Source organism: Sander lucioperca, chromosome 24 (assembly GCF_008315115.2).
Source record: "Sander lucioperca isolate FBNREF2018 chromosome 24, SLUC_FBN_1.2, whole genome shotgun sequence".
NCBI classification, from domain to species: Eukaryota; Metazoa; Chordata; class Actinopteri; order Perciformes; family Percidae; genus Sander; species Sander lucioperca.
This window is the reverse complement of record NC_050196.1, coordinates 14482544-14509624: the sequence shown is the minus strand read 5'-3', so window position 1 is coordinate 14509624 and position 27081 is coordinate 14482544. Positions and strand designations below refer to the sequence as shown.

At 39.8% G+C, this 27081-nt stretch overlaps 1 protein-coding gene and 5 non-coding genes across 6 annotated transcripts; 5 read left to right on the top strand and 1 right to left on the bottom strand.

Annotated features, from left to right (window-relative positions):
* Positions 1–392: 392 nt before the first annotated feature.
* On the bottom strand, positions 393–466 carry trnai-aau. The gene has a single exon. It is a non-coding gene; the product is annotated as a tRNA-Ile (tRNA).
* Positions 467–644: 178 nt separating this feature from the next.
* Positions 645–18467, top strand: LOC116044496 (N-chimaerin). Its single transcript, XM_031291750.2, has 15 exons — positions 645–823; positions 1149–1256; positions 4084–4122; positions 4244–4299; positions 6866–6897; positions 7128–7241; positions 8969–9095; positions 9628–9789; positions 13748–13825; positions 14495–14579; positions 15162–15335; positions 16246–16323; positions 16490–16627; positions 16884–16989; positions 17165–18467. The coding sequence occupies exons 2-15, from the start codon at positions 1238–1240 to the stop codon at positions 17334–17336; spliced, it is 1380 nt and encodes a 459-aa protein (XP_031147610.1). The 5' UTR covers positions 645–823; positions 1149–1237; the 3' UTR covers positions 17337–18467.
* Positions 18468–21849: 3382 nt separating this feature from the next.
* Positions 21850–21922, top strand: trnam-cau. The gene has a single exon. It is a non-coding gene; the product is annotated as a tRNA-Met (tRNA).
* A 1460-nt stretch (positions 21923–23382) lies between these two features.
* trnam-cau lies at positions 23383–23455 on the top strand. Its single transcript has one exon. It is a non-coding gene; the product is annotated as a tRNA-Met (tRNA).
* Positions 23456–23690: 235 nt separating this feature from the next.
* On the top strand, positions 23691–23763 carry trnak-cuu. Its single transcript has one exon. It is a non-coding gene; the product is annotated as a tRNA-Lys (tRNA).
* A 170-nt stretch (positions 23764–23933) lies between these two features.
* Positions 23934–24004, top strand: trnag-gcc. The gene has a single exon. It is a non-coding gene; the product is annotated as a tRNA-Gly (tRNA).
* The last annotated feature ends 3077 nt before the right edge of the window (positions 24005–27081 follow it).

Below are 27081 nucleotides of genomic sequence, written 5' to 3'. Positions count from 1 at the left end.
CGGACTGACACCTCATAGGCTATGTTAAAAATAAGAGGCAGTGAAAAACGTGTTCATCTTTTTTGTTAATAGCCTAGAATGTGCACATAGTGTAAGCTATTGCTTAAACTTTTTTATTATTATTTTCTTACACGTACACTGGCAACGTACTGGTATACAGGGAATGTAACTAAATACATCGACCAAGTAGGCTATAGGCTATTTAGGCAAATAATTAATTTGAGGTAGGCCTACTTTACTGATGTATTTCAACGTCATGTTACTTTACACTTCTACTCTACTACATTTCAGAGGGAAACGTTGTACTTTTCTGATGTTATATTATATATGCAGTGAAGAAAATGTACTTAGTTTCTCAGTTTTTCGGTAGTCATGTTATGGAAAAAGGGAGTTGGCCAGTACGGGGATCGAACCCGCGACCTTGGCGTTATTAGCACCACGCTCTAACCAACTGAGCTAACCGGCCACGATTTCACTTATCGGAGACATTACTAATTCTAAATGTATGCATTGCTTTATTGTCTTTGTCCTTATTGGGAGGGCAGATGGCTGTCCAGCGAGATATCTGGTTAGTTATCTTTTAAAAACCTAGCTTTGCCTATTACAAAAGATGGGATATGATATAACACAACTTCACTACATTATAATATTTGTTATTTTAAATTTTATATAAAACAAACTTTAAATCGGGAGTGACGTCTTACTTGCCACGAAGTACCAACAGCAAGGTCCGTTGCCATAGTAACTCCAGAGAGAGGGCGAGACTGCTCTGCTCACGTGACCCAGCAAGATGGCGACCACACAATGCAGAATGGATTTGACTGTGAGTACCCCGTATTATTAGCTAACCGTTAGATTAATAAACCAGTTTACAATTTCATATTGTTGTCTGTGCACTTGTGTGTTGTATTGTATTACAAAGCAAATGTTTTCTTTCCAGTTAAATGTAAAAACAACATCTATTAGTTGTGTTTTATCCTCGGTTCAGCCTCCCATGTGAAGTACTGAGTCCGCTAATGTTAGCTCTCTTATAATCTGAGCTCGATCATTTGTTGTTCTCCATCTGTTTTCACTTTAGCCAGAGAATCTCACCACAGTCAGTAATTGAATACTTTCAACTTATTTTATTTTTACCTGTTCTCTTTAAGGATTTAAACTGAGTGGCTCCGTTTTGCTGGGAATTTGGATCTGCTGGTTAAATTGTTCATCATAATCATCATCATATCACAGAATCAAGATGGCCCTAAATGTCTTTGGTAAGCAGCATCACGCCTCATATATTCTCCTTTGTGCCTTCACCTGATTGTATTAATGATGTGTTTGTGTGTTTGTATTTGTTTGCTTGTTTGTCAATTGTTATGGTCATGTTTCTCTTATGTATTTAGGTCAAATTGGGAGATGTCACTAGAAATCTTATGGATCCAGTAGCCTTGAAGCATAACTATTTATTCAAGTACTGCAGGAAAAAAGCACTTGTGTACTTAAATATTGCCATGTTGTGCTACTTTACAATTCTTCACCAAATATGTGAGACATATAAATAAATTCCTTCTCCACTACATGCATTTCACAATTATATTTAGTGGTTATTTTGCAGATTAAGGTTTTACATACAGATATATGGTCATCTGTTTCAACATTAAAGTGCTGTTGCCACAGTAATGCAGCTGCAATAATAATTAATTACATACTTATACCAATATAAACACTGACAGGAATCCTGCTACATAAGGACTACTTTTATTATACTTGAAATACAGATTGCTGATAATGTACTTTTTAAATGCAGGACTTTTACTAAAGTTGGCTATTAAATACACCAGGAAAACATACCAACATCACAATGTAAAAGTCCTTCCTTGAAATATTTAGTGAAGTAGTATTGGCAGTAAAATGCAGTCTGATTGATCCTTTAACAAGTAAACAGTATTTAGTACTATAGTAAGTACTTAAATGTGTGTGTATTTTAGGTGGTGCTAGGTCTGACATAGGTCTTTATTTCTTGTTGAATGATACTAAAGTATGGTATTATCTTTCACGCTCTTTTGGAGAGCTGCTTTTCCACCCCTGTTGCAGAGTTGTCAGCAGTCCATATGTTTTGACTGGTTTCTTGTGAGTGTGTCTAGCTGTGAGGGTATGTTGCCTTGAGAAAGAGGGTGAGACACTTGCCCAGGGAGGATTTGGAGTTATTTTGAAGACAGGATACCGGGACGACAAGTGTTGAAAAGATAAGGCTTGCAGAGTGAACACAGAGTACACCGAGACAGGAAACAGGCTGTTAGCTTTACCCATGCAGAGAAGATGGAAGACGGCATATGTCTGAATTTGGAAGATGCTGGCCAAATGACCAGTGCATATTATTATTTTCAAAGTGAGTCTATATCCAGCTTTTTTTTTTTTTTTTTATCTAGAAGTGGAGCAAGTTTAGTTCTAAAAACAAAGTTATTTTTTCTTTTGAGAATTAGTTTGTTGGTCTTGCAGTTTTGGATGCAGATGTTTCTGTTGTAATTGCACTTATCCAGATAACAGATTTCTGTTTCTAAGGAAAGAAACACGTCATTTGTGTTTTATATTTTACAAGAAAAACTAAAACCGTGTATTAACCAGTCCTGACCTTGTCACGCTTATACAATTAGAGCTGGGCAATATATCATTATTATATCGATATCGTGATATGAGACTAGATATTGTCTTAGATTTTGGATATCGTCATATCGTGATATGGCATAAGTGTTGTCTTTTCCTGGTTTTAAAGGCTGCATTACAGTAAAGTTATGTAATTTTCTGAACTCACCAGACTGTTGTAACTGTTATATTATTTGGCTTTACCCCACTTAGTCATGTATATCCACATTACTGATGATTATTTATCAAAAATCTCATTGTGTAAATATTTTGTGAAAGCACCAATAGTCAACACTACAATATCGTTGCGGTATCAATATCGAGGTATTTGGTCAAAAATATCGTGATATTTGATTTTCTCCATATCGCCCAGCCCTATATACAATCATTGTATTTGTCAAAATATCCGCAGGTTTGTGTTACATGTATTATGTTTTAATATTGACGCTTCACACCATGAGCCACAATGAGTCACTGAATAAATGTACACAGCACAGAATTTGAACCCAAAAGGATTTCACATTGTAGGATTTTCAGTGATCAGAGTTCAGCCAAACTCCAATGGGGTGCTTGGGGCTGAAAATGATTCTGTTCTTCTTAGTGTCTAGTGTTGCAGAGAGTCTAATGTTAATATCAGTGTTGTTTATGGTCTTCAACAGCAGAACAAGTACCAAGGACACACTGCTACAGTTTTGGTATTACAACAATTACAATTACATTTACAATTACAAAATACAATTCATTTTAGATGGGTAGGCCTGAGGGGGTGACCGCAAAAGCTTGTCTGGAAGTAGGAAAGATAAACATCACAGTGAGAGCTCCATTACAAGCCACCCTTTCTGCAAAGCAATATACATAAATCTTTCACAGCTTTTTGTGCTTCACAGAGTAGATTTATGTATGAATTCACTTAGTCACCGTTTATGCTCAGTGAGGTTTTTGTTCTTGGAAAAAGAACATCATCCATCAGTGTGATACCCTGAGGTAATTGCACACAAACTAAAGAAAATAAAGTAGCTGAAAGCCTTCACGTCATGTCATGCGGCCTTTTTGAGGTCTTTTATTCATGAAACTGCTTATTTAACTTGTTTATTTGGCAACGGCATTATTAATATTGCAAAATTTCCTTGAGCATGCTGGTGCTCTTACCCAGTTCCAACTATTCATCCATTAAACCAGCATTTGAGCATTTATGATTGAATGTAAAATGTTTTAGATTTTTTTTTTTTACATTATGCCCCCCTGCAAATAGATGCTCTGTTATTTTTATTGCTATGAGAAAGATGAAATAAAATGACAGATCTTATCTGATTGATGGTTCATATCAAAATTGAGACACACAACAGGCAGATAAAACCAGCGCTGATCATTGTGTTTTGTCCACTTGGGGGCGCTGTAGCACAGGACATTAAGTAAGACTAACTGTTTAAGACCTTGTTGTACTTTTTCTGTCCTCAGACCATGATGAATACAGGCCACCAGTGTGGAAGTCTTACTGTAAGTATTGATGGGGCATTTACTGTGTTATAAACTTTAATTTTAGGATTGTTGTACTCTCCTTCTTTGCCTTGAGTGGTTCTTTTTGCTGAGGATTTGCTGTGTTTTTTTTTTTACACAGTGTACCAGCTCCAGCAGGAGGCACCTCACCCACGCAGACTCACCTGCACCTGTGAGGTGAGAACACACTTCCTAATTGTCAACCAGCAAATGTCATGTTTATTTTTTTAACACAATATTTAGTGGTAAGACTTCATGGTACTACTCTCCAAAAATTAGGGATGTCCAGATCCGATCACGTGATCGGAAATCGGGCCCGATCACGTGGTTTCAGACTCGATCGGAATCGGACGTTACCTCCCGATCAGGACTCGGATATATATGTATATATATTCTCATTATTTTTTTAACACATCTATAGTTATGCGGTGGCCAGAGTTAGACCCTTTTGACTCCACACAGAAACAGCAACGCGTGCGGCATGACATCACTTTGTTGCAGAGACGCTATTGGTTAAATGCCGGCAAAGTAGAACACGGAAGCAGCTTGAAGCGGAAAGCGCGAGTATGTCTGCGGTCTGGAGGTATTATAAAGAATTGGATCGGGACTCGGTATCGGTAGATACTCAAAATCACATGACTCGGACTTGGAGGCAAAAAAACCTGATCGGGACATCCCTACCAAAAATATCACTTTACTTAGAACATTTTGCGAATAAAGGGTCTATAAAGTTTAAGGAGGTGCCTCTAATTACAGATGTGTCATTGCAGTTAACACATGAAAATGTAGCTTAAATGACTAAGCCACAATTTCATGTACAGGAGATTTGAGCTTGAGTTATCATCTAGGTATATCCTTTCACAGATGTTTGATTTGAATTAAAGCCAAAGCACCCTAAGGAGGTCAGTTTGATATCCCATTACCTTGTATCTTCACTTAGGCCTATTCTATATTCTCCAGCATCACATACTATGACCAGCAAGCAGCAATCATTGTATGGATCAAGCCTCAAGCAAGCTGAACATTTTATTGTGTGTGTGTGTGTGTGTGTGTGTGTGTGGTCTCCTCAGAGACTGCACCCGCTGACTCGGCTTGTAGCAGGGCTGATTGTTTTTGCTGTAGTTCACCAATCCATTGTCTTCAGGGAAAGCATCTGTTAAGCCAGACTAAACATGTTGAACACTGCATGGTTTTTCGACCATGTTGGTAAAAGCACCTTCAGTATTAAAAAAAGGAACCAGATGTGTGTGGGGGGACTGCAAGGTTTGGGGGAATCCAAGAGGGATTAGAAAATTGGGGTATCTGTGTCTAGTGTTTAAATTAATCTAGAGAGTCCTCTTAGGACGTGTGTGTGTGTGTGTGTGTGTGTGTGTGTGTAGATGCTAAATGAACAGCTGGTTGCTTCAACACCCTGGCCCAGTCAGGTAGTCGGTGCTGACCCACTTAAAATCATCAGACAGGCGGACAGACGGAGTAGAAGAGTCCCCCCCGCTACCAGCAGCTCCATGTTGTCTGCTGGGAGTTCAGCCATATGTGATTTAATGATGCATCAATAAGCATTTATCTAAATCTGGTACTTTTTAATTTGTGGCATGTCAGGGTGACTTAAATGAGTAGAGACTGTCCTTTACCTGGAAGACCTCAGGTTACATTATTATTATTAACACTGAAAACGTTAGCTTTATCAAAGCTCTATATACACTGTCCACTACAGGTGCCTAATATAGGATGTTCATAACATTAATAAATTGGGACATCATATATAAAAACATTCAGAAACAAAGTCTTTACATCATTTTTCTAGGTGTGTGATTCCAAGCTGTGCCGGGTGAACATTTCACTCTGTGACAATTTATTTCGTCATTTCAAAATATACTTTATGCAGAAGAGATTCAGAATGGATTTTGTTTATTCCCTCCAGCTCAGCACTCTATAATGTGCGGTCAAGGATGTCTATTGAGCATTAGTAATGGGAGTCTGTGTGCTCCATGCATGGCTTACTGACAGACCCTTAGAGCAGTTTTGGTAAGAGAAGGCTGACTTGGACTTTTTTCCATCCTGGCTAAGTTGTATAATTTTTTTTTTTTTTTTACATTGTAGGCTTTTAGTGAATGCTGCTGTTCACCATATTGAACTGGCAGGAGTTTGGTTTTTGCTAATAATATACAGTCTACAGTCTATGTACACCTAATTTTATATCTACTCCTGTCAGAATAGGAGATTGTTGACATTACGCACATGCAATGCTACATTTGTACCTGTACCTTAATATATAAGTGTGTATGTCCCTTACTTTCCTCTCTTCCTTTGTCTCATTAACACACACACACACACACACACACACACACACACACACACACCTGCCTACCTTCTCTATCACAGACACAAAGCATCCAAATTATTATTCAGCGCTCTTTGTTGATTTATTGGCTCCACAGCAGTTTTGTTGAGAGCAACACACAATGTTCAGCTTTTTATCTGACTCGTGCAATATTCTCTGCGCCCACGCACTCACGAAGAGCACACAGTGGGTACAGTTGTGGTGGCATTTCACACACTATATTGCTGTTGTTTTTGTGTCCTACAGAGCAATAAGACATTATTAGTTTCATTATACTGCCATGTAAACATTTCCTTTTCTTAATCTTCATTCCGTATTTGTTTCCTCAAATGTCATCATTCTGCCCAACAACATGTACCTTTTTAGTGTTTTACAGACTACTTATTTTTCTCTTCCCTGCAGGTGGACAACCGACCTAAATACTATGGAAGAGAGTAAGTTGGCCTTTCTCAGTACTTTATGTGAGGCACATTCCCTCAATGCATCTCCAACAGTTGGGATGGTTTGGAATCCATCTCCATCTACCTTATAACATAATTTTCTTTTTTCCACCATTTAATCTAAAGTTTCCCATTAACGTAGAAACATAATTTGTGGAGGAAGTATTACTTGGACTTAAAGTATTTTATTTTTGTGAAATCTTTACCCTGCTTTTCACGTCCAGGTACCATGGGATGATCTCAAGAGAAGAGGCCGACCAGTTGCTGAGTCAGGCCGAAGGCAGCTACCTCATCAGAGAGAGTCAGAGACAGCCGGGCACCTACACACTGGCTCTAAGGTAATGCTTGTGTCTTGTACGTTTATCTAATTTAGGGAGATGCAGACAATCAAGAACAAATGTGAGCTCAGTGGTGCCAATGCATATGTGTAGGCTTAAGTACTGGAGCAGGGATTCCAGTGTGTTTATTAGAAAATTAACCACCACAACTCGAAAAACAGTAAACTTAGATCAGAGTCTGGAAAATATTGGAAGTTTCTGATTAAAAGCCAGTTTTTTAAGACTTCTAAAATTGTTCTTTTTGTTTGAATATTTCTCGGTCCATGGAGCAACGAGCAAAGATGTTTTATTTTATTTTACAAGTCCTTGGAAAGTAAGCCAAAAGATATAACTAAAGATATTTTGCCTTTACTCTGTGTGTTCTGCTTCTCCACTTCTTGTGAATCCCCTGAGATCTTAGTAGGAACTGTTTTTTCTATGTCTGCATGTATTTGTGTGACAAGGCAAGAAAAAAAAAGAGGAGGTGCTGTGTGAACGTTGAGCGTGTCTGATCATGTTCACGCCACAGGTGCTGCGAGGAGTCAGTGTTTAAAGGCAGCCTTTGGAGTTGTAAGCTGCTCAGACTGAGGCGCTTATCTCTAAACTCACATGGCTCCACACACCTTTCCTCATGGGGAGAGGTCAAAGTGTGAGGGAGGGAAAGTTTGTGGAAGCTGTCTGAGGTATCGCCCTAATCAGGTTACCAAATTTGGTCGATCTTGCTCAGCGGCACTTCAGTTGTGTGTAGGGTTGATGTTATAGAAGTGTCCCACTCTATGACTCCATAAATGTATCTCTATTATTCACATGACGTTTCGGCCCTTAGGCCTTCTTCAAATCAAAAGTTGTCAGAATAAATAGATATATGCATATGGAGCCAGAGTGTGCAACACTTCTTCTTATTTTCAAGTCTACCTCCAGTGATGATCAGCACCTCGCGACAACCCTTGGTGTGCATTACTTTTCTATAGTATATAGAAGTTTAAAATGTCTGAATAGTTTATAAGCGTGTCAGTAGCCAGTTGTGCTTGAATGTGAGCTATCATTTTCTCAGAGTTAGGTGTCATACTTTCAAATGAGTGCATGGCATAATTTGAATTTGGTTTTGGGTCAGTTTGCTCTATTCATAGCCATGTCATTCTTCCACCTGCACACGTTCCTCTCTCTTTTACTGCCTCTACTATCCCTGTGGTTATAATTACCTTCCATAAATACCCATCATAAACTAGTGTCCCACTCTGGGTCAGCAGAAAAGGAAAGGTTGGATTTTTGGGTTAATGATTTAACGGTGCCGTTTTGTCTCGCGGTGGTTTCATTGGGATCCACCGTAGAGCAGATCATGTGTTGGCCCAGTTCAGAGTCTGTCTATCACAGAGTTTGTGCCATTTTTTGACTCTGTATTATCTTAGTAAAAGGCTGCAGTATTTTTGTGCATTAAGAGAGAACATGAGTAGAGGTTGTTTATGATGAAGCCTCTTTTTTTCTTCTTTTGTTGTATTTTTGCTTTGAAACTACCTTCCTTTATTCCTTTTTGTCATGCCATTTGAAGCAAAAAGCCAGCCAAATTTGTCATTTTTTCATATATTGATTTGGTTCCAATCTTGTCATTTTGATCAAATGTTATTTTAAAAATAAATATAACTAAGATTCTAAGCATTAACCCAGATGCCTACTTGACTTCAACTTTAAGGACCCAGTCTGCTTCTTGACAATCTTAAAGCTTAAGTGTCTTCCTCCGTTCCATCCAGGTTTGGGAACCAGACAAGAAACTTCCGTCTCTACCATGACGGGAAGCACTTTGTTGGAGAGAAGAGGTTCGAGTCCATCCACGACCTGGTCACAGACGGCCTCATCACACTCTACATTGAGACAAAGGTGTGTCCATGCATCGCTCACTCTTTCCTTTTTAAACGTACTCTACTAACAAAAACACATGACTTTCTGCGATGGCTCTGAGAACAGTGCTGCACAGTTAGACCCATTAATCTGGGCTGTAATCACTGAATGTCAATGCTGATTATGGATGATTACAAAATGGAAGCATTTAAAGCTTCCAGCTTTCAGCTTATGTTTGCCAGACGTTCATCTCGACTCACAAATGATGACCCTTTGATCACCGCTTGTTTACTCGATCATCTGAGTCCCTGGTTTCCTTCAAAATAATCCCTGGAAAAAGAAGGAACATCGGCACGTTCTTGAGCTCACTCCCCATTAAATGTTTATTTGTTGTACTAAGGGGAACAAAGCGGTGCTATTAAATTAAGAATATTATTGCAAGACTGAATCCAAGTACAGTCAGTTTCACAAGCAGGAAAAATAATCATTTATACTGTTAGGGGACCCTGAAACATTGCTATTGATATGAACACACGGCTGTCATGTTAACAGTAACCTTCTCTTCTGTCAGGCAGCGGAGTACATTGCTAAGATGACCATAAACCCCATCTATGAACATGTGGGCTACACCACCCTGAACCAGGAGCCCACCCTGAAAAAACACCTGCCACAAAGTCCCGAGGCCCCCGATGGACCCGCACCGGCCAAAGACGAGTGTAACGCTGAGGAGAGGGTGAGGACAAACACACAAGCATGAATGTTGAGATGCTTGTGATGTTGAGAATGGCAGAGTGTCCACTACACTAGATGACGGCATTTTGGCAAGGGGGAAGTAGTCAAGAAGTATCTTCAGCTAAAGAGGTACACAGCGGAGCTTTTCGAGGCTGCTTAATAATAATATCTTCAACACTTATTACTCTTTGCAAGAAATATGGATATAGAAACTGTGTAGGAACCTAGGCCAGCAGCATCCTCCAATTAACATATGTTTCTGGCAAACTGACCTGAAAGCTTCTGGGTTTTTGAGGGGTTGGTTTTAATAAGAAATTGAGTTGTGTTGGCCCAGAGTATTGGCTTACAGACCAAAGAATATCCCCTTTAGGAAACTACAGTCTGAAACTAGGCGTAAAAATAACCATTATTACACAAATTGAATCTCTTTGGCTGGGTGTTTTGCAAATTGTCTTTGCAGGTTGTAGAAGACAAATTAATGGTGATAAAATGGTGAGATCAGTATGAGTAGAGACATTGACAGTAAAAAAATGTGTAGGAACCCTAAGGTTTTTAGGACGGATTGATGATTGATTGAGACTACACTTGCATCTTTAAATGTATGCGCCTGAATCCAGAAGACAGAAGTACGGAATGTTCTGAGTTTGTGTTTCAGTTCAGCAGAGGAAGGATCAGTTATTTGCAAGTGGGAGATGAGTGGATTTACACTGTAGGCTGTATGCAAAATCATAAAGCAGTAAATGTTAGCATATATAGCATCATAATATTTCCAGAATGTTGTAAAAAGTATAAAGCAACGATAGATAAATGTTCAGGGTAAAGGTGGGGAAAGTTGATGTGTGTTCAGTACTAAGATGGAAGGATGAGAGTTGAGAAACATGGTGAAAGAAAAAGAAGAAGAAGAAGAAGAAGAAGAAGAAGAAGAAGAAGAAGAAGAAGAAGAAGAAGAAGAAGAAGAAGAAGAAGAAGAAGAAGAAGAAGGAGGAGGAGGATGGATGCAGAGGAGCGATGGCCTCAAGCCAAAGGCTCTGCAGCAAAATTACATAACAGTAGTTTGCCTGCAGAAAGCTGCTGTCTCCCAGAAGCTGCCTACTAAGTATTCAGGAATCGGGTTTGTTGTTGGCTCATTAGTTTCCATTCAGCTGTGAGATAATGGCTTTCCGTGATTAGTTTTTAACCCAGAGGACAGACAGGAAAGTTTTGGTGGAGCTTTTTCAGAGTTTGAAAACAGAAGTTTGGAGATGAGAGGTTTACTTTGCGATGCAGGAGCTAACTCATATGCTAATCACTAAGCAACATTTAATGTAACTTTCCGTTCTGCAGCTGCAGTTTGTGCAGGTGGGTGCATGAAAATGTGGCAGGAGATTCAGACACACACACACACACACACACACACACACACACACACACACACACACACACACACACACACACACACACACACTCATGTTAACACAAGTGTAACTCAGTCCAGTTAAAATGGAAAACACAAAACACACACCAACAGGCTCATAACAAAATAGGTGTAGTGTGTGCAATGTGTTTATCTGCCACACCAGCACTGAGGCCTTGTGTGACCTGCAGTGCATGACCACCTAGACTGCACCTCATACATCACTGTCTGTGTGTGTGTGTGTGTGTGTGTAATGGGGGAGGTCCTGTGTACGTGTGTGCTTTCATAATTGGGTGGATTTGCAGACAAAGCAGTATGGCTGTGACATTGAGACCAGAGGTGGCTCTCTGTAGGGAAGACAAAACACACGAGAAATACATATTTCATGCAGCGAATCCGCTTTTATCATAGGTTAAATGCTGTTTTTTATGTTCCCTGTGGGTTTGATATAGATGTGGTTCTGATGATGACTTTTGAAATTTAAATTTTTAAGGCCTTGTTGTGAGAGTGAGTTCACTGGACAGTGACAGGAAGTATTTTGGTGAGAGGAGAAGGCAGTAACCAGATTTGAATACATTTTTATCTGGCAGAAAATACAGAAATAATATGCATATTAGGAACTTAAAGGGCCAAAGATAAATATATGAGTTTGATAAGCATAACCAGCTTTTTTTCTTTTTTCCTTTTTCAGTTGTTTTTTGATTATGTCTATATTCGGGGTGCTCTTTTGTTATTCCCCCCGCCATCCCCACACAATGAAAACAGTCATTAAATATCCATGACCAGTCATACATATTCACTGTGTTGTGTATATAAGCTGAGGATTAGTGATTTGAAGGTGTAGTTGCTTGTGATAATGGCATTCTCTGTTAAAAGAAAATCTGACTTAATTCAAATTTCTTTTTTTATTATAACGTTTGTCACGACTTTTCCACAAAATACCATTTGCAGTAACTTGTATGAAATGAAAATTATCTAAAATAAGATCAAAACACATAGCATGAAGCTTGTAGATCTATCTCACACCAACAGGATTTAATACAGTCCCACCAGTTTGTTGACAGTTTTGCTCAGCCCGAAAATGTCAAAAAGTCCAAGCATCCACCCACCAGAGGCACCACTTAGCGAGAAACCTCTAAAGTTCCCTTCTTAAGTGACAATTTGGCCTTAAACTGTTCTTATATAATGCCACTTGTATGTTTTAAGATAATGGAGGAACAGGGCCATCTAAGGACATGGGATTGTGTATATTCTGTCGAGCATATATCAAGCAAGAAACACTCACATAAAGCAGCCGATAGCGGTTGCTGTTGTTCACAGTGGACAAGAGAAATCGGGAAACATCGGAGCAAAAACATATCGATGTTGCCGGTAAAATGACAAAAAAGGAAGGGAAACAACAATTGTGAACGAATGAATCAAGTAATAGCTTGTTTATCAGCTCGTTCTTTTTCTCCCTCTCTTTCTCCTACTCTCCCGGGACAATTGAGGTGGCAGAAATTGGTGACGAACAACAACAATCTCTGTATTCTGATTGGCTTATTCTCCTCTCTATGTGACCTGTTAAATTCATCCATTGCTGCAGCGTAGCTCAGCCTCCCCCTCCTCTTCTTTCTCTCTCTCTCCGCCTTTATCACCCCCCTCCTCCACTAGTTCTGCCTGGTGAGTGTGTGGAGGGAAAGAGGATTAACATATACACACACACACACACACACACACACACACACACACCGAGCCATGTGGGCTGAAGCGCTCACCTACACGAGACTGAGAGACAGGAATGCACATTCTGCAGCATCAGTCCGGTTTGAAGGATTTTGGGAACGCATCTCAAGACGATTTATCGAATCATATTAAGGGAACTTTCTTTCACAATTTATTTATTTTCTGTTTTTTATTGGCTGGCTGGCTTTTGTTGTTTTTTTTGTTATGAACTGGAATTGCACCATGCAGCCCCATCACTATGCAGAGCTAATCTGATTGGCTGATCTTTGTGGTACTAAGACGGCAGGATTGGTCCTGTGTTGGCTCCTCGGTTTGGGATGTTGTTGTCGGCTAAAGCTTTGAAATGATTTGAGAGTGTAGTTGTTGTACTTATTCCTGTTTTTATTCATTATTCTGGCCATTTTGTGGTCATTTTAACACACTCTTTATTAGAGTGTTTCCTGTTTGGGGGTTCATATTCAGTCTGATTGTTTGACTGTATTTATTAATGGGATTTTGGTCACAGAGCCAGCGCTTGATTTTAACCTCCTGTGTGAGTTGAATTCACACCAAAACTACAGATCCCGCAATGCCGAGCCGAGAGTCATATGTCGTTAAAAGAGGTAAAAAGCAATCCCGGAGGCGAGCCGAGAAGGAAACGGGTCAGAAGGGCTCTTTGTTTAAGGCAGCTCTCGGTTTGAATGTAAGCGCTGGTTCAATTCCCTCCCTGCCAGTCTCCGACACCACCTCGGACCCAAGCACAGGCTCTGGGACCCGTCACAAGCGGGCACCAGCCCCGTCCAAACCCACCTCCCCTGCTTCCACCTTCTGGCAACCAATCAGATCTTTTGCCCTTTCGCAGCTCACGTCGCTGGTGCGGCGGGCCACCCTGAGGGAGAGCGACTTGGCACCCAAATATGAGAAGGTCCACAACTTCAAGGTGAGCTTCTCCTTTGCTCCTCTACCCTGTCCTGTTTATGTGTGTGTGTGTGTGTGTGTGTGTGTGTGCTGAAAGATGCCAGAATCGCTGATTCAGCTCATGGGGTCTTATTCAAATTCACCTCAGAGAGCGCAGAGCGCATTAAGATACACACATAGAGAAACACACATTTGTGCATTTACATTTCAGGGTTTTGAGCCTTTGTTTAGTGCTTTAGATTCACAGATTTCCCTTTTATAAGTAGCCATTAGTGAGCAGCACAAAGGTCAGAGCCACAGTGTGCTGAGCTCAAGCGGAATGTGGACACACACACACACACACACACACACACACACACACAAAGAGCACTGTAATGTTATGGAGGTTATTAGCATTTCATTATAGTGATAAGAGCCAATTTATGCAAAAAAAATAAAATTCAGTGCTCACTGTAATTTTTCTATAAATGCACTTTCAGCACTCCTATTTTTCTCTCTTCTATTATTTTTCTCACCTTGTTCTCGTTGTAGACTTGTGCAAATATATAATTTTAGCACATTTATCGGGGTTTTTCTATTTATTATTTTGTCCGACCATATCTGTTTTCACTTTAATATTTGTTGAGAATTCTGTGATAAATTTACGTTTGAAAATATTCAAATTTCCCCTTTTCTCTGTCTGTTTAACCAGGTTCATACATTCAGAGGCCCCCACTGGTGTGAGTACTGTGCCAACTTCATGTGGGGTCTCATCGCCCAGGGAGTCAAGTGTGCAGGTAACACACACACACACACACACACACACACACACACACATAGCCACAACACAACATAAACACATCCTTTGTCACACACATCAGTCTGTAATGCGCTTTTCTTTCAATCCAAAAAAAGATTCAATTTCTGCTCCTCTTTGCCTCCTACACTGTGTTCGACATGTTGCGCCTCCTCCTCCTCTCTCTTAAATCGTGACTCAAAACTGGGACAGCAGGCTTAAAGTTAGTCACTTTTGTTGTTGACTCATCTGCTGTGTGTATCGTGGATTTTAAATGTTAAAAGATCCAATTTGGTGCCAAAGAACACCCTGTCTGTGTGATGAACTGTTCCTCTGCAACGCCTACGTTTAAATGCACCTTTCTAGTTATAATGCTTTAAGTGTCAGACAAAATTACATTATACTGATATTGCTGTTGGGTCTTCAAAGTGGTGTGAAGATCTGAAAGCAGGGTAACGGAGCACAGGCACACTTTTAATGTAATAAACAGCCACACAGGATGTTAGAGAGCCGTTTTCAGGTCAAGAGTGGACATACAGTAATGTAAAACTATTCACTTTTATACTCTGTCTTTCTCTGTCAGACTGTGGGTTGAATGTCCATAAGCAGTGCTCCAAAGTCGTGCCGAACGACTGCCAGCCGGACCTGCGGCACGTCAAGAAGGTGTACAGCTGCGACCTGACCACGCTGGTCAAAGCCCACAACACCAAGAGGCCCATGGTGGTCGACATGTGCATACAGGAAATCGAGGCGAGAGGTAAAGCATTGTGCTTGCTTTAAAATTTAAGAGAGAGAAAGAGAGAACACCCACGAGGCCACCGTGTGTATGCAAAACGTGTGTGTCAATGGTATAAAGCTGTACGCAAGGAGAATAAATCCCACATGTGAAAGTGGGAGTGTTACAATTCTCCCCCCATGGGATCTGAGTAATCATAGGGGAGCTGCCACAACCAGGATTTTATTGACTACAATTCAAGACCTGAGTAAAACTAATATGCAAAATCAATAAAGACACCTGACTTGAAGTGATTGAACTTGACAGGAACTTGACAGAAGCAGGAGAGCAATTCACTCCCCATCCCCCACTCTGTCTCTGTTGTAGTCTCTCATCAATCTTCACTGCCATCCGTCTCTCTCTTCGTTCATATCTCGTCAATGTGTGTGTTTTACTCCAATTTCTGTATCTCCTTCAGTTTTATGAATTTAAGCTGTTCCATTGGAACAACCATAGAGAAACCATTATCACAAACACATTGTTGTATATCAGCATTCATCAGCCGCTGACATCTACAGAATAATCAGCCCATTTGTGTAATCTGCAGTACTGTAGTAAAGAAATTAAGGATGCAAATAGCCATTATTTTCATTATTGATTATTCTGCCCATTGTTTTTCTCCATTAGTTGATTAATCGTTTAGTCTAAATGTGTAATAAAATAGTAAGAAATGCTTGTCGCCTGTCTTTAAACGTCTACTTTTGTCGAAGCAGCAGTTCAAAACCCAAAGATATTCAATTCATTATCATAGAAGATAAAGAAAATCAGCTATCAGCAATCCTTTGAGAAGCCGGAACCGGTGAATTCTGGCATTTTTCGATTGAAATATGTTTAAGCACAACAATTTCAGTTCACTTAATTTATCAAATTCAACTGTCGTTGTCCGTCTCAGGTCTCCAGTCAGAGGGTTTGTACAGAATATCAGGCTTCAGTGAGCTGATTGAAGATGTCAAGCTGGCCTTTGACAGAGGTGAGTGTCCTGTTTCTTCTCAAAGAATGTCCCTTTTAGGATCAGTGAAATATCAATACAATTCTGAAGGCAAATATTCCATAATCTTGGGGCTTCTTTCTCTCACTGACTCGTGTTTTTTTTGGATGGTTTGTTTGGACGATGTATCGACTGATTTGCTTCACAGATGGAGAGAAGGCGGACATTTCCTCAAACGCTTACGAGGACCTCAACATTATCACTGGAGCCCTCAAGCTCTACTTCAGAGAGCTGCCTATTCCCCTCATCACATATGATGCCTACCCACGCTTCATAGAAACAGGAAGTAGGTCTTTACGCTTTATGTACCTTATTACATAACATGGAAGAATGAATGGAAGGGCAGTTTGGAAGCCAAGCTGAGCTTTTGAAGGCACTAGGCAACACGGACAAGGTGTCCGGCAAATGCTACAAATCAGAAAAAGATGTACTATGTGAAATGTATTTTCATTACTCTTGCCATTATATGATCCTTATGTGTTTTGCATTGGATAGGCTATGTTTAGAGCTCCTTTAATCTGTGTTCATTTTGTGTGTTGCAGAGATTGCAGACCCAGAAAAACGTCTGGAGTCTCTCCACGAGGCCTTGAAGCTGCTGCCGCCAGCTCACTGCGAGACGCTGCGATACCTCATGGCTCACCTCAAGAGGTCTGAACACACAAGTCCTGGTTTCACTCCATCGCATACCTTTAGTTGCGGTAGCGAAGTCGTTTTCAATTCAGCTTAGTGACGGGGGTTGAATCACTCGACCTAGATTTATTTCTAGTTTTGCGGTCATCTTTGCCTTCCTTTTACACATACTTTCCGTCTTCTCTCCTTCCAGAGTGACCGAGTACGAGAAGGAAAACCTCATGTCCAGCGAGAACCTGGGTATCGTCTTCGGCCCGACACTGATGAGGGCCCCTGGGCTGGACGCCATGACGGCGCTCAACGACATCCGATACCAGAGACTCGTGGTGGAATCGCTCATTACCAACGAAGACGTGTTGTTCTGAGAGGAGCAGAGGGAAACAATTCTTCCAACGAGGAGAGGAAGGACAGACAGATTAGGAAGCCCTCCTGTGAAAAGATGGAAGAAAAGTTGACTTATTGCAAGAAAATGAAGAAGGAACACGCAAGATACCTGGAAGTTGTGTCTTGATAGAGAGGACAACAAGGAGTGTTTTTGTAAGGAGTGAATGGAGGGAAGAATGAAGGAAGTGACTATTTGCAGTGAAGGAATTGATTAAAAAACACGGTGGAGAAGAAGTAGATGGAAGGATGCAGTGTTTCCCTACATTTTAAATGCAAAACTCAGTCAACAGACTAGAAGCTTCCACAGAAGATCAAAAATGTTTAATGGTGTACAAAAATTGCCCAGCCTTACTTGATAGAATGAAAAGAGAAATAGGTTCTCTATCCTAAGGAGAAATGATTATCAACATTGCAACAACATGACTTTATCTCTGTAGGGAAAACACTGTGCGATCCATCTTTATGTTAAAATCTTTCTTAAATGGATGCCTTTACAGTTGTTAGTTTTCTTCACCAGACTTATTTTAAAAATCAGCTACATTAAAAAAGCGTTTCTTAGCATTGTTTGCATTAAGACACAGAAACCGAATGAGCCACAAGCTTCTAAACAAGTATCACAGAGTGATTTCAGTGAAAAATGCAGTAATGCTCCTTTCTAATCAGTGTTTCCCTCCAACTCTGGTGGTAAGAGATTAGTTAGTTTGCTTTGTGTCCCATAGTGTCAAGATAAAATCCTCCTCAAGAGAAGAAGAAGCACTGACTTCATAACAGTAGACAGCTGAATGAATGAATGAATGAATGAATGAACGATTGGAAAAAGGGAACCACTCACCCATAATGCTAACTCATTCCTCTGAATGGAGCTTAAGTGACTTGGACCTACTATGTTTTTATTCCTCTTTTCAACCTCTTTACTTTTCAGCTCCCTCTTCTGTTCCATTGACTGAAGTGTAATTATACACTAGTCATTTTACACTAAGTAGTTTTTAGTTGCTTGCATAGAAAAAACAATACAGACTTACTCTCGTTTGTGTCATATTATAAGCTTTTGTTGCTGTATAATTACATAACTACTGATGGAGCATTATATTAAATGGTTTAACTTTTTTTTTTCTCACTGTCCCTGAACCAATCTGGTGTTCTCTCACTTCTCCACCTGCCTACTTCGCTTCTGAAGGTGAAAAATTACACTTTTTAAATATAACATTCAAAAGGAAGCTTTGGGAACTTTTCTGCAGCAGGCACACATACATTTTCCTCCGAATATTAAGTATTTTCTAGTTCTTAAAATTGGCATATTGTCTCCACCCAACACTAATTCATTGGCAGATGGTGAAGAGAGGAACACATCATACCTGACTTGAAACATAAAAGTGTTAAACAGTGCTTTATGTTGTTTTTGCTTTGCTTTGGTTTGTCATTTGTATAAAGCAGTATTGTAATTAAGTAGTGTTAACAAGCACATTTTGTGCTCAAAATACTAATTGAAATTCTTGATCGCTTTCCCGGATACAATTCAACAGATTGAAATAATGATTTAAAGGCTGACTTTATTGGCCTGAGTGGGATAATTTAGACACTTTAGTACCGAGATGGGTTTTGAGCGCCACCGCGTTATGTGAAATTTTAATATCCCCAAATTTTAAGCAAGGAAGCTCAATAAAGCAAAAACTCATAATGTTAATTACTCTGTATCCGTGTTGACAATTAAAGTGCTATTGGCACTTCCTTCTCTCAATGTGCTAGTTGACAATGAGGCCAAATTGTGAGAAATAGTATTGCTTACACATACAGTAAGTACAGCCAGTTTGATTTTCTTTTCTTTTTTTTTAGGTCAAAAATAGATTAGACCTAAATACAAGTTATTGTAATCAAATGGCATACATTTGACTGAGTTTCTCAGTTTTCTGTGCTCTGATGTGATGAAAGCGGTATTAATTGTGGGATGATGTTGCTGATCATCTGTAATACGAAGCAGTGTATTTGCCAGGTTTTTGTATTTTTTTAACTAGTGCCATTTGAAAAGGGTAGAGGTGTTAAGTGGATGCCTTCTGCATGTTACCCCCATCTCAACTAACACACTAACCCCCCTTTTCATTCATTTCTACCCCCATTTCTGTCGGGGGTCACTGATTTCCTATTCCTAGTGCGCTTCATTTGCAGGACAGTGACGACCCACCAGACGCCAAGACCCAATTCACTGAGCAAAGAGTTAGGGCTGTAAAAAAAAATAATCAAGCGCACCGATCCATTGCTGGGTGCAAAATGTAACATCAGCATTTTTTTCTAACAAATCTTGATTTTAGTTCTTTATTTTAACTGTTTTGTTGACTTTATGTTGTACTAACTACCATCAACCTAACCCGATGATAACATGTGAGCCTTCAGTGATCTGTGACACTTGATTTTTTTTTTTTTTTTGCAACATGAAATGTCTGTTTTTTTTATTGTCATTGCTGTAAAGTATTTCTATATGGTTTATGCATGGTGAAATTAAATTATTAAATATGGCTCTCAGTTGGTGCATGTCTGAATTTTGTTCATAACTGACTCTCCAGCCGTCACTCCAGATAAAATGTGCTCCTGAAACAATTCCTGTTTTTTATGCACTAACATGAAAGTATACAATTGACCCAGCATTTCACTGATAAGATAAGATAAGCCTTTATTGATTTGACTTTAGGTATGTATGAACAATCTTGCACGACAGCTGGGTTCTCGCGGTATCAAGCGTTCACGAGAGTTTAATGACCCCTTAAAATGAAGCAAAAAGTCTGAAAACCGATCTATAATGTTATGTAGCAGTTGGTTACCACTGAAATATATTAGTCTGGGGTCACAATGCAATGTATAATATTGTATTAGCCAATTGATAATGTAGTCAGACTGAAGCCACTGTTGTAACGTTATTGTCATGGTGCGATTGTGCACACAGCTCGCATGAGTTCCGCTCGTGGCATCGGATCATGTTTGGCCTCCTCCCATTGGCTGCAGCTTAATTGAGGCGCCTCGGTGTCTAGAGGTCGCACTCGCTTCGCTTCTTGGACTGACGACGGAGGAATAACCTAGCTAGTCACCTCGCAGGTATTACCGTTTGGTTTAATATTTTCGGGAAAGTTCATGTTTCAAAGTAGACATTATCGGGATTATAAGCGATTGTGGTGAAGTAACAGGACCCGCAGAACACTTTTATTAGAAACGGAAAATCGAGCTTTGCCGAGGACAATGGAGGAAAACGCAGCAGAAAAGGTGTTCAATTCAGCGAAGGTTTTGCGGCCACTTGGTGAGTAACTATCAACTTAATAACATTAACCGTATGAATCATATGTTGCTTTTGTGACTTTTTTTGTATCTGAGACGGTTAATAGAGAATCTTTGGTTGTATTTCCCATGTAAAAGCGCGTGTAAGATAGCTAGCTAGCTAGCTAGCTAATTTTTAAACGTTAAGGGGAGACACTACAGGTGTTTAAATCATAGACAGTATGTAAGAGTTTAATAGTATAAGGTTTAAATATGCAAACGAGGCAATATCTATGTTAAAGCTAACTTTTGGTGAATTTTGGAGAACTCAACAGAGCAAATAAGTAGCCTAGTTAAAATAAACACTTAAATGTGCATTTAGAATTGTTTTTTTCCTACTTGTCTAAAATAATACACGTTATGGAAGCAAAATAGCTCAAAACCCCAAAATTGAAAAATTGTGTTTTTGCCTGTAGGCAAAAACAGACAACCCTGAGATAGGTTGAACGTCATGGGCGAGCAGCTAAGGTTATCTTAAAAGTTAAGGGTCCGACTAAAATAGATTGCGGCCTGGTGGCCAAATGCGTGAACTATTTGTTACTACTTATTAACGTGTATTAGAGCTGTCAGTCTTCCTCTATAATACCATTCGAATTTAAGTTATTTTTTTAAATATTCGAATACTATTTGAATATTTAATGCTCATATGCAGCCTGTTATAAATATGTAGGCTACTAGCTACACTACTCAGGCTAAGCATTGTCAATGCCACTACAAGCATGTGGTTGTTGTTACACGTTGTGTCCACTAGATGGACTTCCAACATCAGCCTGGCCTTGAAGGGAATCTACGTCATGGCGCATTGCATTTCTGGCACGCCGCTCTCCATTTACATTAGTTTCCACCACGCACACAGCGACAAATAGTATTTTCTGAAGTGTGTTGTACCCTTGTACCGAAGTTATATCACATTTGTGTACAGTGCTGATAGAAGCAGGCGATACAGTGGGAGAAAGAAGCGCTTTGTCTCTCTCTGGTGGACAATCAGAGGAACTACAACTATGCCGTTTGGTTCTGTGCCATTGTTGTAGCATGCGTTGTGCTGTTTTTAAGATGTTGTGCTCGCGTCCGATGTCTGATGATATAACCGTATATATCATTGTTAATTAGTATCCATGGTTCATCTTTACACCGTAGTGTTAACAACGTGCTCGTAGTTCCTATTTAAACACTTCCGGTTTAAATGTATTCGGAGCCTCGTTGGCGCAGTAGGCAGCGCGTCAGTCTCATAATCTGAAGGTCGTGAGTTCGAGCCTCACACGGGGCACTTGTTTTGCTACCGAATTGCCCATATACACACGTACTAATAATTTATAATCTATGTATTGTATGTAATGTATTGCAAAATGAATTTCCAACGTTCTTTTGTTGAACACATTGAACATTGAATTAAATATAAAAGGCACTACTAAAAAAAAGTGACACTTACATTATAAAGTGCAGTTTTCTTCTGATATCATTCAACCAACACAAAAGTGTTTTTGCGATGTGTCGCAGCCTTTCCTATGTCTATATTGCTGCAATTTGATGTCTTGATGGGGGGGCTGAAGCGGGTAATTGCATTGTTTCATGGCATGACCAGATATTTTATAAATACTTTAAATAACACAAAACAACTAAATGGTGGTAGGTAATAGGGCTGCCACCTCTTAGTCGATTAGTCGAGTAATCGGTCGTTTTGGCCTTAGTCGACTAAGATTTCTTTAGTTGATGAGTCATTTTTTTATGCTTATTCATGCTTAATTACTCATTTCCAAGAAACTTATGAGCACATTTCTGGTAAACACAAGATTTAAAGTGGTGCTTTTGCAGGATTAATTGTGGAGAAACTCAGCTTTACAGATGGTTCATTAACTACATTTATATTGTGCTTTTCTAGTCTTAACCACCTCTCAAAGAGCACAGCTCTGTCGATTACATCAACTAATCGATTAATCGACAAAATCATATAAGTGTTAGTCGACTAAGAATTTCTTTAGTCGAGGACAGCCCTAGTAGGTAATACATCAGATTTCATATAGGCTAATACTGCTTTAGTAAAAAAAATTATTCAAATATTTTTTCAGGGCTCTGGCTCTCACCTCACCATATGCAGGACACATAAAACGAAAATTACTGTTGCACTAGTCTGGACATCTTACCGTGCCAACGTTGTAATAAAGGTTTCCTAAATACCATGTATATAAATTTGATGTCAGCTTACTAATTGATTGCGCGTTTTGTGTAGATTTGGACTTTAATACGTTTTATTCCACATTGTTTAAACGGCGAAATGGATCTACTGATGGCTGTGGATTACTTTTTTTCGTGTCATTGGATTACGGCAAAATACGGATCTTTTTTCTTAACGTGTCTTAACGTTTTATGGTGTGACTGCGCTTGGTTTCTGCGTTTGGAGAGGCATCTCAACAGACTGTAGGTCGAACACTGATTGTTCATGGTTACATTTTAGTTTAAGCGACTGTCTATTGCATTCCAAGACAGCCGTGACAAAAACGTCGGAAAAAAGGCACCAAAAGCATCTGCAATAGTGACAAAAACTTCAGAAAAAGCGACAAAACATTGAAAAAGCTACAAAAACTAGGAGGGCCAAAATTTATTGTGAACCTAAATTGATATGCGGGCCGGATCAAAATCTGCGAGGGGCCAGATTTGGCCCGTGGGCATTGAGTTTGACACTTGTGTTACAGCGTTTCTGTAAGTGGATTGCTGTGAGTTGAACCTGGAGCCTCGTTGGCGCAGTAGGCAGCGCGTCAGTCTCATAATCTGAAGGTCGTGAGTTCGAGCCTCACACGGGGCACTTGTTTTGCTACCGAATTGCCCATATACACGCATGTACTAATAATTTATACTCTATTGCATTACAAAATTAATTTCCAACATTCTTTTATTGAACAAATTCATCCAGGGTTGTTACTTAAAAAACAGTTTTTCACCATAGTGTAGCTTCTCGTGCTACATTGAATCAATCTATCTGGTTGGCTAGTACAGATGATAGTCTGTATAAAAATACTGGGCTTTTTGTTATGCAGCAGGCCCGGCTAGCTCAGTCGGTAGAGCATGAGACTCTTAATCTCAGGGTCGTGGGTTCGAGCCCCACGTTGGGCGCAGTATTTTTTTTCTACATTCTCACTTCTATAGTAAATTGTAATTTAATGTTTATAAGTGACATTTTAGTTGTTCTGTACATTGGGCTTAACACAATTTGTTTTTCTACATATGTCAGTGGACTAGAACCTATTTTAAAAAAAAAAAGGATGAGCAGCTATGCTATGTGAGCATTGGTGGTTCAGTGGTAGAATTCTCGCCTGCCACGCGGGAGGCCCGGGTTCGATTCCCGGCCAATGCAATACAGTTTTGCATTTTGTTGTTACACTGCTACATGTCACAGAACAGACCAAAGAATGCAATCCGGCGATAAAGGCAAAGCACATCATGTCATACTCTGAAAGCCACACCTTCTCGTCAATTTTGTCAGCTAGCAAACAACAGAAAAATGCCTAAAAGCTGCTGTGTGGTGATATTCATCACCAACAGGTTAAATAACCCACAACTAAAGTTTTTAAAAGCTGCCGGCCTGCAAAACTGAGCTTTTATGAAGACAAAAGTGGATACAGACATGAGGAATCAGCAGGAAAAATGGGAACCTATAACATGCACAAAATGATAACACAATAAAGGAAAGGGGAAAAGCCAAAAAGCACAATATGAGCACTTTAAAGTGTAACTCTCGCCAAAATGCAACCTAGGGTCTTTTTGTGAATGTACCCGAGTCAAACTTTAATTTAAAAGCATATTTAGGACGGAAGCGTCACTTTTAAGATTTACCGTATTCTCATTTTTCGGTCAAATAGCCTTTTCAATGGGAGTGCTAGGGGCACTTTTATGCTAGCCTCAAAATAGCTATTTTTAAAACACTAAGAAGGCCCGACGCAACATGAAACTTTGCTCAAAGTATGACCAGGGTCTCTACACCTTAACAAAAGCATTGACAACATTGTTTGTGTACACAGAGTTTACTAAAAAGAAAGGTTTTGAGCCACTCACGTTAGCAGTTGTTGTTTACGCTATCCGCCATTTTCCCAGTCCAAAATAGGCAATCTCCGAATGCGAATGAACAGACTCCATAGGAGGAAATGTCATTCTTATATGAGGCTCCTTTTTCAACTACAAGGTCAATATTGTGTTTCACTAACGACAAAACAACGAATTATCCGCGCATTTATATGGAACTAAGCTTTTGGAGCTTTCCATCTTTACTCTCCTCCCTCGACTATTTTTGACTGGCTCGATAGACGGCGACCGGAAGAACAACAGCTACGGTCAGTTGCTCAAAACCTTTCTTTTTAGTAAACTCTTGGTACAAAATGTTGTCAATGCTTTCGTTCGTTGGAGCAAAGTTTCATGTTGTGTCGAGCCTTCTTAGTGTTTTAAAAATAGCTATTTTAAGGCTAGCATAAAAGTGCTACCGTTTGTTTAACATAGTAATTGCCGCTGGTACAAAATAGTTTTTAAGTCTTGTAGTTCTGTAACCAGGAACTCTTAGCCTCCGACCAGAGGGGAGATACTGGAATTCCCTATTCAGAGGGTGTAGGCTATCTACTTTGATAGCCGTAGCTCTCCGCTGTAGTTGTTTGGCATACAGGGATGTGGGGTGCAGCTGGGACTCACCAGTCAGCTTACTTGACCATTTTACAATTTGGTTTAGGCGATTCTTGTGCTTGACTGGAACACACCCAAACCATGCCACTAGGGAGAAAGATATGATGGTTTCGATAAAAGCATGATAGAATAATGTCATCATGGTCTTATCTATATTAAAATGGTACAATTTTTTCAAACAGTATAGACGCTGTTGTCCTTTTTTACAGACAGCCTCACAATTCTCCTGGAAATTTAATTTAGAGTCAATAATTGTCCCTAGGTATCTATAGGATTGTACTTGATCCACTAGTTGACCATTTACAGGGCTCTAGAGTGCGACCAAATTTTGTAAAGGTGCAACTAAGATTTTTCCTAGGTCGCACCGGTGCACCTAACGTCCTCGCATCCGCTGCCTCTCCACGAACTAAGCGATGTCGTTTATATCGATATGGTTTAATGTTGCGTTGCATGACCCATTTCTTCTGTAAAGCCGTGCCTGTGTTTGGATCTCTCCTCCGCGCTGCCCCGCCCCCCCATTCACACACACACTGCTCACCTGCGACATGCAGCCAGACACAGCGCCGCCGGTCCAAACTGCTGACATTTGTCTACAGTTGTAATTGTTATTAACACAACTTTATATTGTTAAGTATGAGAGGGAAACCTGTATTGGTACCAGTGTTTCCGCTGGTAACTTTCTGTTATTGCGGCCGCCACGGCGAAAAACACAGAAGAAGTTATTGAATGGAACTAACTTCAGTTGGTTGAGTAATAGTGTGTGAGACTGAGCCTGCTGGACCTGGGCGAGAGATGTGACCCATGGCCACATTATCATAGTTCATAAAAATGCAGCGCAGCCAGGGACGATACAGACATTTCATACACAAGACGTATGTAACGCCACTGACCCGCCAAAGCGCATTCGACCCGTGCTGGACCGTACTCTGTGAGTAGCATACGCTTCAGTCCATCGCACTCCCCCTCTCTCCCTATATGAGCTACTGGGCTATCCGGCTCTGTTATTGTTGTTGAAAACAAGTGAAGGAGCTTTCTCAGAGATATATTTTTTTTAAATATATCCCAGGCTATTTATTTCAGGTAATTTACATGTGTTGCAGCTGTATATTTTCAAATTGGGCAGGAAACCCTGTCTTTGCGTTTTATTTTAATCACATCTGTTTTAATAAAAGAGAAACTTGTGAAAAGTGGCTTTGACTTAAAACTGAACATTTAGCCCACTTTGTAAAAATATATATATTAGAGATAAAAGAAAATACAGAGGTATGATTTTTAGTCCTGGACTAGTGGAAGATCTGATAAGAATCAGTGTGGAGGGGCCCAGTTTGGAGAATTTTGATGCTAGGGAGTGTGGCAAGCTGGTTTAGCCAAGGCCAAAGGGGAAGAAGGCCAGATTACAGGTGTTGGCCATCTGAGGGGCATTTGACAGCAAGGGGGGACCAGCTATAAGACTTTGAGTACAGTATAATTGTGCTTCAAATAAAAAAAAAATGTACCAACTACTTATTCTTGTTTAAAATAATTGACATAATATATATATGAATGTATATGGTGATATATAGCGTGATAAAAAGGTGACCTTGAAATTGTGGTGTTAATGGCGACGCAAGGAAAAATTTGGGTGCACCTAAATTTTGTGCTGGTGCACCTAAATAAAAAAAGTTAGGCATACCAGTGCGACCAAGGCAAAAAGTTAGTCTGGAGCCCTGATTTATAGTGTTGAGTTGTGCATTTGTGTCTATTCAGTTTCAAAGAGAAATTGTC